This window comes from Hemiscyllium ocellatum, chromosome 39, assembly GCF_020745735.1.
Source record: "Hemiscyllium ocellatum isolate sHemOce1 chromosome 39, sHemOce1.pat.X.cur, whole genome shotgun sequence".
Taxonomy (NCBI): domain Eukaryota; kingdom Metazoa; phylum Chordata; class Chondrichthyes; order Orectolobiformes; family Hemiscylliidae; genus Hemiscyllium; species Hemiscyllium ocellatum.
This window is the reverse complement of record NC_083439.1, coordinates 23,396,454-23,412,075: the sequence shown is the minus strand read 5'-3', so window position 1 is coordinate 23,412,075 and position 15,622 is coordinate 23,396,454. Positions and strand designations below refer to the sequence as shown.

The following is a 15,622-nucleotide window of genomic DNA, read 5'->3' as shown; positions in this document are numbered from 1 at the left end:
CGTGATTTCTCACAGTTTCAATCCTTAGGAATATGCACTAAAGGGCTTCCTCATTCAGCTCAAGAGTAAGCTGCTCGCAAAAGATATTTTCCCCACTAAAAGCAAGAATTAGGGAAACTAGAAATTAACGTAAATATAATGTTTATTACCTTGGTATCCAGAAAGACATTTTCATGCATCATTGGCATTAAGGTTTCCACAGTTTGCTGCTCAGTCTGACTCTTAATAAGATGGGTGCCATTAACCAGTGGTCTTGTAACATGTGCCATCTGTACATTTCCTTGTTGCTCAGCCTTGATTGCAGAAGATTTCCTGGGCAAATAAAGTTTCCCATGAAAATGTAACTTCTCAAATGTGATATTTAATAATGATATCTATTGACAAGTATTCAATTCTGACCATAATATGTTTACATAATCCTTGCTTAAAATGAAAACTGGATGAGTCAAGGATATTGTAGAAGAGGAAAAATCCTAATAGGACTGGTTATCTACTAGTATATGTGCAACTTGGATTATTAATATTAAGTGCACCAACAATGTATTTCAGTGTTAGTTTGTATTTGCTTCATTGGTGATCCAACTACTAAATTTAAATTAGTGTACAAATTATATCTTAACAACATCATGCTGTATGGTTAATGAAAGGAATTGCAGGATTTGAGGATGTGGGGTACAGGCCAAAATGTAACTAAACAATATTGTTTCCTACACAATTAGATTAAATACTTTTACAATAAATCTAATATAATCATTGCTTTTTAATGATAATACTTGATATATGGTCCTAGAACAGCATGCTTTCAAACAATACCTGGCTTTGCTTCGATAGAGGAGAATAAGTACGCAAATGATGATACAAGTTAGGGCTATGCAAACTCCAACGATAATTCCAGTCATTGACTTTTGGTCCAGGTGATAAAATACATCAGAGTTAACTTGAGTAAAAAAAAATGATAATAGACATTACAACAATTTAAAAAATGCCTCAAATGTCATCAGTTGTAGTGGTCATTTTATCTCAATTCAATTACTGATTTCAGTGGTGAAAATAAAACATTCATGCAGATGTGACAAGAGCTCATTGTTACCACCATACAGTTATATTGAGTATATCAGCATCAATATTAGAACAGAAGCCTCAAATACAAAACAATTAAATGTCAGACCTTTATAAAAAGAACATTTTGTATATTGAAATAATCATTTTTAGAAAAGATTTCTGCTGTCAGCAACAGCATGTAGGTTCTAGACAGAAATAATAACTAATTCTTGGACAGAGTTAAACCATATAGATTTCTGTACAGGTATATAGCATGATGACTGGAGGCACAGAATTGAAACATTGAGGTTTTGCTACAAAAAGTTTCCCTCTAGCTCTTACCAACACTATGTCCCAGTCAGACTGCCTTCAGATTATTTCAAGGCTGCTTTATTTCCCTACCCCAGTGATGTTAAAAAGGTGGAGATTTACTTCTGCACAGTCAGCGCAAAATTAAAGTTGAAGCTGTTGTGGTTCTGTTCGCCGAGCTGGGAATTTGTGTTGCAGACATTTCGTCCCTTGTCCAGGTGACATCCTCAGTGCTTGGGAGCCTCCTGTGAAGCGCTTCTGTGATCTTTCCTCCAGCAAAGTGCTTCACAGGAGGCTCCCAAGCACTGAGAATGTCACCTAGACAGGGGACGAAACGTCTGCAACACAAATTCCCAGCTCGGCGAACAGAACCACAACAATGAGCACCCAAGCTACAAATCTTCTCCCAAACTTTAAAGTTGAAGCTATTACACATGCAATAAGTTCTCAAGCATAATTGTTATTTCCAGTGAGATAATATGAAGTCCAACCTCTGATATAGATTGTTCGATTGAGATTCTTTGTAGCCATTCTAACAGCATTTCACTGACAAGTATGCCCAATGAGTCGACCTTTCGAGAAATCTCGTCAGAAAGGCCTAAGCCATTACATTAGTTACACACATGCTAATTGGCAAACTGTTAACTGACCTTTGGCATCTCCACTACTGCGAGAGTCAGACCACTTAGGCCCCTGGCTAAAGTATATAGTTTCCTTCACAGGGATTGCTAGCTCTACAGCATTTGAAAAGGGTCCTTCTCCTACTTCATTAGATGCAGATATCTGAATGAGATAGACATTTCCTGGAAGGAGGTTCTCCAACAAAGCCATAGTAATTGTTCCTAAAAACAAAAATGACAATAATGGATCAACAATTTGTGAGCACAGAATCAGCTTACAGCACAGCAAATGATATATGGAGATTCAAAATTAACAGATCACTTATTTTAATTTTAGTTTCAAAAAGTATCAATTTGCACACTTCTACGTCTGATACCAATGTGCTGCACCATCCTGACCAAGGAAATGTATCTAATCAACAGTCCTGGAGAATGTTATTTGTTTTCTGTAACTGAACTCAATAGCTCTCTTAGAAGAGACAAGTGTGGCTCTGGAAAAGCACTGCAGGTCAGACCATCGCCACACTTTTTAACTCTGATCTCCAGCATCTGCAGTCCTCACTTTCTTGGCTTAGTAGAGATCCAAGATTATCTGACTTGGACAGACACTAATGCAATAATTAAAATAATTTAATTATAAAATATAGTCTTGCATTCAAGTCCATGTCATAGATCAAGAACATTATGGTCTCTGGCACTAAGCCATTTTGCATTCCACTGAGCGTACACTATATCCTGTCCAAGGTCACTGTTACATTGCTACAGTTTTCTTTTAGTCATTAAGTTTGGATTTCTCCATCTGGGTTTCAACTTATTGAAAAAATAGGACGGGGACAGTCAAACTAGAAGAAAAATTTAACTCTAATATTAGGAAGCTTTTCTTCAGTGATCAGAAAATGGATTGGATCATGGAGGCCAACATTTTGGAATACAAGTCCATCCAGAAAGGTACAAGGAGCCCAATGAGGTACAGTTTTAGGGCCTTATGGATAAACTAGTTTATGGCTAGAGGCCTTCCTCATCAGTAGGTACCCTTGTGTCACCATCACTGTCCACATGGAATGGAAGCTCTCAAAAAAGCACAGGTTCAGCTAGCAAGATCTTCCTCTTAGTGCCATATTAGTTTAATTTTATTAAATAATTCTCAGAAGGGTACTCTTAATTATTAAAGTTAATGGAACTGATGATTCAGTAGTTTCCAGAGTTAGTTGAATATAGACAAAATAAATGTATGCATACTAGATAAAGCTCACCTTCCCTATGAAGCATTTGCCACTCGCCTGCAATCCAGGCCTTTCTGGAAGCGTAAAGGATGGTATAACGGGTGATAGCAGTGTTGGTATCTTCTGGGGGTTTCCACGATATAAGAGCTGTTCCTTCTTCTATTAATGTGACTTTTACACTTGAAGGTGGATTGACTGGAGCTGTGGCAGAAATAGTTCATATTATAAACTTAAGTTTATACATACTTCTAATGAACTGGTTTTAAATTCTGAGGACCTTCTTATCGAATCCTTGAAATAATGATCACAATACAGATAGATTTTGTGCAAGAACTAGAATTTTTGGGAACAGAGTTAGACAGGTTGCTAATTTTCTTTTTAAAAAACAATTTTAGTATTAATTGCAGCTATCAGAATGACAGCTCAAGGCCTTCAACAGACTTCATGAACTGTAAAGACTAGTTGGCTAAATATTTCCTTTGGATGGGGTTATAGTCTATGAATCTGAAAAATTGTGACAAGTTTGCTATTTTCCTGATACTCTCCTGTATTTATGATAAATTAATACTTCGTTCATTTCTCAAATCTGAAAAACATTGCTAAATAGAGACAAAAATGAAACCTTTTCATACAGCACTGATCAAAATTTGGATGAAAGAAACAAGATTTGGAAAAGAGATGCCAATTCATACAGCAGATCAAGAGGGTGCTGATTGATTAGGTCATCATGTCTCCTTTCAACAATGTTTAAGTTCTGTACTACCAAGCAATTACTTACTTATCAAAATGCTGTACTGCACTATGTATTGCCAAAAGCAATGCAACAATTTGCTTTAAGTGGAGTACTATTGGGTTATTTCAAGTTCTGGAAGACTAAGGAGCTTGACACTGTCTTTACCTTCTGGCAACGTAAGCTGATAAACCACAGGGCTCCAGGGGCTGGAGAGTTGGTCTGCATGAAGACGTACAGCAAACTCATACTTGGTGAAGGGTTGTAAGCCGTGAACAAGCAGGTGTGTTTCTGACCTATTTGAATTGAAATAAAATGCAGCTCTAAATATATTGGAATAGAGAAACGTCAATTTTTAGATGGCTTTTCTGACCGAATTTATAAATGCTAACCAATTTTTGACAAATCAAGCTTAAAATCAGCCCATAAGCATTTTGAATTTATTGCAAACTTCTAATGTTGTGGAAATATCTAACAAACTGTGGACAAATATCATTCATCAATTCAACATGAATCAAAATAAGGCACAATTCATTCACATGATATTCAAAATGGTTGATGGTAAAATTTGACACCACATTGTTCTTACAGATTTAAAAAAAAGGAATTAGGGGTTAAGATTGAAAGTTAAATTCTCTCCAAAGGAATTAAATATACAAGAAGTTTGGAGAACTGTAATTCTATCCTTGGATCAGAACAATATTTATCTTAAGTGATTGACATTAAGTAACCCATCGTTTCAGAGGATTGGATTCACTTATGACAAATTATCCTACTCCAATGTGGAAGAAGCTTGACAGGGTGATGCTGCATTAAAGCACAAAAATCTATTCAGGACTACCAAATAAACAGGTTTGCAGGTTTAAACTTGAAATTGCTAGTTATGGTCAGTCTGTGGCTGCTGCTATATCTCCCAAGTTCCACTAAGCCAATCCAGAATTTGAGGCTCATATTAAAAAGATTTTAAAAAAACAAACGGTCTCCTTCAGTGTATCAAGAACATGAGAAGATGTTAGCTTTCATTTATGCAGACAAAAAGGAACAAAATTTTTGACAACATTGGCATCCTCTATAAACAGCTGGGGGTGTCAATTTGATGACTTGAAAGAGGGAAATACAACTTTTGCTTTCATGTATAGTTTTGTCAGTTTAACAGTGTTTGACAACTGCAAAGTAATCTTTCAGGATCTGAATCATTCACAAGACATTTCATGCTGGTGGCATTGGCAATATTGTAACAGTACTACAGCACAATGAACAGACCCCCTCTTTACTGCTTCACAGACAATAGTAAAAAGGCATGAGGAAAAGTTGATTGACTCTCCAAAGGAAGAGAGCAACACAGCAGTCAAAGTGCTAACAATGTGAGCTTCTCATTTGTAATAAAAAATTAAGTTCAGAATTAAACAAAAGCTGGTTTAGAACCATATCTTCAAAAAAATCAGAACTGAAGGTTTATGGTGCTTGACTTCAGAAGTTCTATTTAATTAAAAGCTCCACTGATACTTACTGGTTGAAACTTCCATACTTATGTAGTGTAAACAATTATCTGCCAGAGACCCAATCTTCTCCTTCAAACTGCTAGACAACAAGTAGTACTATGAAGACTAGAATTTGTTATTTGACATTCCTGTTTACTGTGTGATTAGATTGGACAATTGGAGATTGACACCGGACAGCACTATCTCAAATCCCCTTGGGCAGACAGACAAATGCAAGGCATAATAATTGAACATGCTTGCAAAGCCTAAAGGCAGTCATTTAATATATATCAGTGTAAATCTAAACAACTTTCTTAAACTTGGAGTTGAGATGGAATTGTTCATATTAAGAATTGCAAACATACTCAGTTTAGAAGGCAGTGAGAGAGGGGTCTGAATTAAATGCAAGGCTTTGATGCAAAATGTGGTGTACAATAATTAACAATTCTCTTAAAATTATATTGCTTTTAGTCAATCATATCAGCAGAGCTCAGATGTGCCTGTGAAAGAACTCTAACACAACGCTTCAAAAGTTAAATACAGCAGATGCTGGAAATGTTACAAAACAGAAACAGAAGGAAACATTCACAAAGTCAGGCAGCAACTCTGAAGACAAACAGTTGATATTTTAGGTCAGTGACTTTCCATCAGAACAGAGTCTGAGAAAGTTCAATCAGGTAATTGATCTGAAACATTAACTATTTCTCTCCTCAGATGCTGCCTGATCTGGTGAAAATTTACAGCGGAACTTTTTGATTTTAATAACACACTGCTACATGGGAAGATGCTGTCATTCTACTGTACAAGTAATAACTCCAAACTTTAAACCGTTACTGAGCTAAATCATTTTGTAATATTAGTTTTGCAGTGGTTGCCACTTACGTCTGAAGGTACATAACAAGGGAAGCATTCTGCAGTCCCACAGGGTTGCAGCGGAGAGTATAGTTGATCATTGCTGCAGTAGTAAAAGCCGGCTTTCCCCATTGTAAGAAAATGGATGATGAACTGTTGGCTTTTGCAAACAGATGATGAGGTGGAGGTGGAGGAGGCACCATGCGATCCCGAACAGCTATTAAATAAAAATATTGCTTATTTATCGTTTTGGGCTTTAAAAACCATATTTAAGTACTTGCATTATTTAACTGAATCAGAAATATACTTTGAATTTTCATTCAAAGGAAAAAACTTTCACTTGCCAGGAAAAGTGTATTTTCCACAAGTATTTATCAACTTGAAAGAAAGCCTACATGTTTCTATGGAGAACAGCTGCAAGCAAATATGGTGCTCAAGGGACATAATTTCAAACCCCTCAAAATGGCCAAAATGAATTCACTAAGAAAAGTCTTCAAATTATTAATGTTATCTGAATTGGAGTAATACATAAACTTTGGTCAAAAAATCAACTTTTCTGCCCCCCCCCCCCCCCCCAGACATACTGAAGCAAAGATGTTGAACAATAGGAGCTTGTTATTCAATGCTACAGCAAAATCAATATTTTATTCATGCTAGCACTTGCTTTTGAGAAAGTAAATAAATTTTAGGAAAATTGTGAAGATTTTGCCAGCCTAAATGGTAGCAACATTCTTGCAACATACAAAAAGCACAAGCAAAAAAAAGAAGGTCTTAAGTGACAAAGAATTTACAATTTACTGAATTACTGTGCCCTCAGTATACGGTTTTGTTGCTGACAACTTGAATTTGGAACTTTGTGACAAGTTATACTTCTCAACAGCTTGAGAACTGGAAGTCTAACCTATTTTCCTTCATAAACAAAGTTATTTTTCACTTTTGGCTCAGCCAAAATTAAACTCTTAATTATAATAATACAAAATCATGGTTCTAGATTCCTCTAAATCTCAAGTGATTGATGGAAGCTGGTGACTCTAAAATAAATAATTGACTGTTTTAGTTTTGACCAACAGAGGTCTTTGTTTGCAAATAGCACAAATGAAAAGAATTTTCATTTAACATTTAGCTATCTGGATTAAAGATTTGGGGGTGGAGACGAAGTTCACTAACTCACTGTTTAATACTCTATACAATTCTAATGGAGAATAAAAATCAAAACACTTACACACACATCCTGGGGTGCTTACTGTCTGATCTGCCTGGTAGCCTTCACCCATATAATTGTACGCCAGCAAACGCATATGATATTTTTTGCGAGGATCTAAAATTAGAAAAGCAGAACTTAGAAAAGATCTTTTATCTGGTCACTATATATTTTCATATATTGTGAAGCAACTCCTTGCATAGAATATTTGTTCTGCTGTCAATAGTAATTAAGAATGAATCAGCATAAGTTAACCTATAGATTTTCAAACAAAAATTCCTATATATGTTTAATCTACAAATGTAATGTATAAAGAATAATTTCTCGACAAGATAGATGATTTCAGAGTCCATGGCATTTACAACAGTCTAGATATGGGCAATAAGGAAGTAAAAACATCAGAGACAAAATCCCAGAACTAAATATTTTGCCACAAAGCGCTACTTTACGCTTTAAGAGTCAAACGTTCTACTGTTCTCACTTTTAGCTGAGAGCTAACCTATCTCATCCGAATTGGTCACAGAGCTCTAGAATGCAGATGAATCATGTGGATACCCGCACTCAGAGCTGCAGGTCATTGTTAACTCCTCCAAAGTAAATGACAATCTGGAAATGAGCTATTTAAAACACTTGAGAAATTATGGTCCTCTTTCAACTAGCTCCCACAGCATAACATCTCTCCCAAGAAAACATGAACCATTTGCAATACCTTTGGAGCCTTCTCCTGAAGGGCATTGGAGATGGTAATGAAATTTGTCACCAATGTGCCAGATGACTAAAAAGAGAATAACACTTGAGGACCAGGATCTCAAGCCCAAGGCTACGTTCATGGCTTACCAGGTAGCAGTCAGACACCTCACTCTGCCTTTAAGACTTGGATGACCTACAATAGGCAGTGCAAAGCATTTGAGAATGACTAAATATGGTGCCTTTAGAAGAACCCCAAATCAAGTGGAAAGAAAGGCAGTCCAACAGCAACTTCCTCCTATGCCAACGTGCCCAGCAAAGCACCATTCAGGATTCACTGGAGAGAATTCAGAAGAGATTTACTAGGACGTTGTCTGGAATAGAGTTTGAGTTATAAGGAAAGGCTGGGACTTTTTTTTTGCTGGAGCATAGGAGATTATGGGGTGATCTTACAGAGGTCTATAAAATCATGATGGGTATAGAGAAGGTTAATACACATGTCGTTTCCCTAGAGTGGATGATTTCAAGACAGGGGACATTTTTAAAGGTAGAAGATAAGGATTTTAAAAAAAAAGACATGGGAGCAATATTTTTTTTAAAAAAAACTGTGGTTCACGTGTGGAGTGAACTTCCAGAGCAAGTGGTGAATGCAGGTACAGTTATAAAAGACATTTGGGTAAGTACCTTAATAGAAAGGTTTGGAGTGATATGAGCCAAGTGCAGGCAGGTGGGACTAATTTAGTTTGGAAACATGGTGGACTTAAGGGTTGTATGACGACTCTAGTATTTGCATGCCTGACACCACATTCCTGAAGCAAGAATTCAACTCAGTTTGATCATAGCAGGAGACCAGCAGAAGTGTGGATGTTCTCAAAACAATCCTAAGAAAAGTCAAACATGTCCACTGATATATAGGAGACCCTAACTTACAATTGTCTAAAGTGAAGGTTCAGAACTGCAACAAGGGGACAACAGCATTAATGTGGTAAAAACAATGACTGCAGATGCTGGAAACCAGCATGAATGATGAAGGGCTTTTGCCCGAAAAGTCAATTTTGCTGCTCCTCAGATGCTGCCTGAACTGCTGTGCTCTTCCAGCACCACTAATCCAAAAACAGCATTAATGCGTAGAGTTAAATCAAAACAGAAGGTGTGCACTAATCTTGAACCTATCTACCCAATCAATCATTCAAGCACCAGATGCTGTGCATAAGAAAGTCTGTGAATGGGGAATTGAACAGTTCGCTATTTCAGAACCCACTGAGCTGGAGTTGAAGCAACTGATCAAGATGAACCACCCAAGGAAGAGGATCCCACTTCTAGGCAACAGATTATTTTTTAAACTCATTCATGCAGGTATTGCTGGAGAGGCCAGCTTTTATTGTCCACCCCTAAAATGCCAGGGGTCAGTTAATAGTCAACCATATCGCTGTGGGTTTGGAGTCACATGTAGGTCAGACCAGGTAAGGAGGACAGTGAACTAGATGTTTTTTCTCAGACAAAGGATTCATGATCATCATTAGACTCTTAATTCAAGATAAAGAATTATAAAATCTGGGATCTTATTGAACTCAAAGTTCACAATCTGCATGGCAGGGTTTGGACCTAGGTCCCCAGATAATTAAACTAGATTTTTTGGATCAATTGGCCAGCGATTATACCACTAAGCTAACATCTCTCCTAGTGCAGGCCTGTGTTATAAATGTAGGAAACACAAGTAGAAGTTGAAGTTGTGGAGTGGCAAGTTACAAGACCTGCACAGCAGGAGCTGCAAGGCTACTGCAGAAGAACAGGCAGCTCCACGTCATGGAGACAATAGGCAGACAGAAACCACACTCTGCTCTGAAGGCACCTTGAAGGAAGCAGTCAAGATGTGCAGCAGTTCACGAGGGGACTGGGAGGGAAAAAAAAAGTGACAGGGAAGAGGAGAAAAGGATGGAGGGAAGGAGATAGTGAGGAGTGGGGAAAAAGGATGAGAGTGGGTGAAAGACCAAGAAAGAGAGAGGGGAAGAAAACAAATGAAACAGGTAGAGAACAAAGACTTGAGGGATGCAAATTCTGTATGAGGGAGCAAAAAGGGTGTGTGTGTGTGAGAGAAACTGGAAACAGCTCCTCTCTCTCTCTCTCTTTCTTAAAAAACTATCCAGAAAGGAGGCTGTAAAGGAGATTGAATGGCAACCTGCTTCTAAGCCACACTTTGATACAAATTCCACCGAGGCTTGCTGGGTCTGTATGCCAGTTAAAAAAATCCAACTCCTTAACTTAATGCCAGTCCCATCCCTCCTTTGCTAGTGACCAGGATCTGGGACCCAGTCCACCTCTCTCTCTCCAGCTTTGCTTTTAACTAAAAATCTGAGGTTTTAGTTAGCTTTACTTCTTGGCAGTAAGGCCATTTTCAGGATGTACTCATTTAAAAATTGATTTACTGTTTTGGAATGGTTTTTCTGAAATTCATGCTTCTAATGCTGTGCCAAACCTGATCTCTCTGAAATTTGCACATTTTCAAATGTAATACACATTCAAGAGCGTGTATTCAATTGTGAAGAACATTAACTTGAACACTCATTTACTTGTGAAAGTAAAATGCTGCTGTTAATGTTTGTTGCTAAGCTGTCGTCCATCTGCATACTCAACAATATTTCTTTACATTAAAACCAAAAACATTGTTCTTAAGAGTATGAAATACAAAAGCAAACATTTACAACATCACATATCTTTCTAAAAACAACTTATCTACAAGGGATCCCTCCTGACTTGTTGAATGCTAAAGGATGCCCCAAGAACAATTTATCATAATGTCAAATGGCTTAAAATGTCTGCTGGCCTCCCGAGTGGTCATCCAGAACCGGTCACTGTTCCATTAAATGGAGACAACTGAAGGTCTAATGTCAACACTGAATTGCTTTTCCTCAGAAAGAGATACTGCTCACAGCAGTAGTTTAAACAATGCATCTTAACATACGAGGCCTCTTGTCGTAAATGCAACCAATCCATCACCTCACAGCTCTATGAACTAAGAATTTCTTATCCAAGATTGCAAAGCACTAGTATTTATCATTTTGATGACCTTTAACATGCTCTATATGGACAAATTTGTACAATTGTAAATCTATTCAATTCCCAATTCAAAACCCCCACTTCCTTTAGAAAATTCAAAATGGATAAAGAATCAGTTTAACAACAGGCTGGAAATGAAGACACAATATTAAAAAATCCCCTCAAAGATATTTCAAGCTTGCTCAATGAATTCTAATTTAGTCAGCAAGATGTGGATTAAAACTATTGTCCTATAAAACTTTAACTCACATGGTTCTAAAATCAAGACTGGCTGAATAAAAAGGTTGCTTTTCTGCTTCCCCCACCCCAAATTTAATTCTCTTTTCTTCGGATGTCAGTGAGTATCAGTGGGGCACAGTTCTCAGTGTCAGAAGCCTTCTGGCATCTCTGCAAAGCGAGACTTGAGAATCAATGTTGATAAGACTATTTGATCATGAGAATATCCATGCCACAGCACTTTCCAGCAGAGGTCACTAGATAGCAATCAGGAGCACAAACCAAGCTGATATTTCTCCTCCTTAGCCAGAGGCACCGTGGATAATTGTAGCACCACCACTACCATTCTTACCAAGATAAGCTAAGAGCAGTCTGTGTAGGTCTGCAACATATGACAAGCGACAGGATGAGAACAGTGCTTTAATTTCTGTTACATACCTATTAATTAACATTTTACAATTCATCATGCTCATAATGACTATCAATTTATTATTATACAATTAATCCTAAATGAATGCTGAAATTCAGATTTTCATAACTTTCCTTACAAAGATCTCCACTTACAAGTTGTTTTCAAAGTGAACAGGGCAATGATTATCATAACAGCTCCACAAAGTGAAATGTAGATTCATTCCTGGCACTCAATCATAATCTAAATAATCTCGTCAGAAAAATAACTGGAGGAGGATTCACTGGGCTGCTGATTTAGTGTCTGGAATTAAACAGTCCTTCTGTCTCTCTTGACGTATGGGTTCAAAAGAATTAAACAGGGCAAATGCTGGGAAAACCTGAAGGTGCATGACTGTGCAAATTCTTTTCACTGAAAAAGATTAAATGATTATGTTGACAAATTACAGACTCTACAATGCAAAGCACCTCCACTTAGCTTTTCAGTAAAATAATGTATTGCTGAGAAGATATAATTATTGGCATGAGGTGGTAAGCACATCATAGCACATTATATTGTCATTGGGAGGGGGAGAAAATCAAAATAAAGTTATCAAAGACACTGCAGGAATTTTAACAGTCAGTAAAGTACATTATAAAACAACAGAAGTACTTTCTCAGAAACTTAGATTCAAAAATCAAAAAAACTCAGGTTTTGCTTTTAGGTCTTTTAGCACAATTTTTAAAAATGGCAATAGTGAAACACCCAATAAAAATCAGCTTAAGTAAATAAATGCGTGAATAAATGGTGAAGTTTCTCCTCTAACTTGGATATGCAGTGCTCTCATTACACAGCATTACTTTTGCTGCTGCTGTTAATGGATCACCTAAAACAAAAGCACAGCTTTTGCTGTTTTAATGGTTTCTGGAAACCAGATAACCTACAGGAGGGCTTAGATGCAGAACACTTGTAGTGCATTCAAATAATCCCCATAAAACCTGAGAGCCACCACTTATCAGGAGATCTGCTACAGACCCATTATTTATTATACACCATCTTTGTTAAAAGTTCAAACAGTGGTAACAGTGGAAATCTTTACGTTAAGATAACACCATCTTAATAAAAGCACTGTAGAGAGTTAATGCTGCACTGTTATTGTCTCCATCATTCCTGAAATGACCTTTGTTATGACCCTCTGTCCTCTTGTGGCTTTAACTTCAAAAATTGTGACTACAACTTTAAAGGAATGAAAATTTCTTGCATCCACTCTAAATAATCCAACACAGCCATTTAACACCAGGCAGCCATTGGAATTTGTATTGCACTTCCAAACTAAAAGGCATAGGAAAAACTAGTGAGTGACACTGGAACACGATCAAATTTACAATTTAATCTTCAGAAAATGCTGTAAAGTCACAGAATTTTTTAATGCTCATTTCAAAATAGAGTCTTTGATAGAAATGACTTGAGCAATGGTACATTGTTACATTGATGTAATTTGTGTTGTGGGATTCAATATATGGTGCAACTTTAAATATGGCTTTCTGTGCCAAAGTTTCTCGGGTAATGAAGACTGTGCAGCAGAGTGCGGAGGTGGGGGGGGGGGGGGGGTTGCTGCTGCAGTGGTCTGTCAAAAGCTCAGTTCAAATAGGAATGAACCGGAAGGTCAGAAAAACAAAGTTACAGACATGCTAAAACAAGAGTAATGAAAATTAGATTCAACAGTTTAGAAGGTCACATGATGGCAATAGGGAGAAATAAGACCCAATACAAACTGTGCAGCCATAAAAAGGAAGGAGGAGAAATACTGGATGGTCAGCTGTAACCAAGTCAAAAGATTACTTTAGTGGGTTTATTAGGAGTCTTAAACAATTGAATAGTTCTGTGCTGTTATAATTCTGGCTTTGCCTGTTTCATGAAGGTAAAGATACATATTGAGATACAATTCTGAGAAATGTGAAGGCTAATAATCCTTCCAATCAGTAACTGTTTTCACATATGAGCCCAACATCAAGTTTTATCATGCTATTCAACTGTAAGGGTACCACAGATAAACTGACTCCTGTTCTCACTTGAGATCCAACAGACAATTTCAGTTGTGGTCACTATGGAACTCAGGAACATGTTGCTCCTCCTCAATTTTGTCCTTAAGACATGAACCAATTAATGGCTCACCACAATGCAATGTCAGACCCAAAAGCATCTTGAACTATTTTACTCACATGTATCCCTATGGAAACATTAGAAAAGTAAATACACACTAACAAGAAACCAAGAAAATTGGTCAAGAAACAGTGAATGAAACTTTTTGCTATCAGGTCCCAGAGTTATTTTCTCAGAAGTAAAAGGAGACGGGCTACAAAGTCTAAAGATCCACAAACTGTCCTTTATATGAAGGAGGAGGAATATCATAAACAGTTTACTACTGAACTATTAATGTAAAAAATCAATTCCAGAACCAGCTGGTTTGCAGCAACAAATCACCACATGGCTCAGGATCCCACTATTGGTGCATTAAAACCCAGAATAAAGTCATTACTGAAGATCCCATTGATCTTACCAACAGCTGCACAGAACTTTTCTATCATCAAGTACAAATGGCATAATCGCAGATCAGAGCTACAATCTCACAAACATCAAACTACATATTCAATGTACAAACTAACATTCCACAGTAGATCACACTGGTTGAGACATCATACACAGAATAAAAACACTATGATTTCAAGTCCAGAAGCAAACTTTGGATCTTAGTTTACAATTTAATATTTACTTCCATATTGCTGTTCACTTAATACCAAATGAGCCAAAAAACTTTCTTTCTACTTGCTTATACTTTAGACCTGGTTAAAATAAACACGAAATGCACATAAAAAAAACTAGAATTTAAGTAAAACAACTAAATTTGTAGAATAGAAAACCAAGAACAAAAATTAAAATCTGCAGAGTAATCTAGGAGACATGTTCTAGAATTGCAGATTGAATTTGCTCGCTTCCTCACTCCAGAGACTTCAAAATAATCTGTTGAATCTCCCAGACTAATGAGGCACCATCTCAAAGGATTTTTGAAGCTTGAATATTTTAAAGCATGTCCCAGTTCATTAGACACAACCTTCTGCATCAATTGAGATACTTCGATGCATTCTGCAGCATCAATCTGGAGATAAATTTTCTTGCATATCCAAACTGTAAGTGAAACACTAAAGAACTACTAATGTTTCCACACAACTTAACGTAACCTGATGATCTTTTGGGAATCTGTTTAACTATTTCACTTTAGAGCTTTTTAGGCCCAAAATCTCAGTGCTTTTAATGCAAATTAAAATTGAAATATTATTCATTTGAGGATCTTGTCACAGAAATTTAATACATAAAAAAGGTTAATTTGATCCATAGTGCTTACTATAGGCCTCACTTCAGAGGTAACTTTTGCAACTTTCCCTCCCCCTATGCACTGGGCATTTTTTCTTCAAGTGATTATCTAATGCCCCCTCAAATGAGTTAATTCAGCTGTCCAGGGGACAAGCCAAACAGAGAACAGCCAGGGAATTCCTAGAGGCATGGCACTCATCCACAGATTCAATCAATAAGCACATCGACCTGGACCCAATATACCAACCACTGCAACGGACAGCTGGAACTGACAACCGGAAGCAGCAGATTCAAACCACTATAAATGCCAGAGGAAAGATCACAGAAGCGCTTCACAGGAGGCTCCCAAGTACTGAGGATGTCACCTAGACAGGGGACGAAACGTATGCAACACAAATTCCCAGCTCGACGAACAGAACCACAACAACGAGCACCCGAGCTACAA

General features: G+C 37.2%; 1 protein-coding gene across 1 annotated transcript in view; it reads right to left on the bottom strand.

Moving 5' to 3' along the window:
• The window catches only part of prtga (protogenin homolog a (Gallus gallus)), a 109,444-nt gene that overhangs the window by 2,943 nt on the left and 90,879 nt on the right, over positions 1-15,622 (bottom strand). The window contains exons 12-18 of the mRNA XM_060852868.1: positions 7,479-7,574; positions 6,287-6,473; positions 4,092-4,219; positions 3,224-3,394; positions 2,001-2,192; positions 814-937; positions 150-312 (exon numbers count right to left, since the gene is read on the bottom strand). Of these exons, the coding sequence (XP_060708851.1) occupies positions 150-312; positions 814-937; positions 2,001-2,192; positions 3,224-3,394; positions 4,092-4,219; positions 6,287-6,473; positions 7,479-7,574 (1,061 nt within the window). The remainder of the gene's footprint in view (positions 1-149; positions 313-813; positions 938-2,000; positions 2,193-3,223; positions 3,395-4,091; positions 4,220-6,286; positions 6,474-7,478; positions 7,575-15,622) is intronic.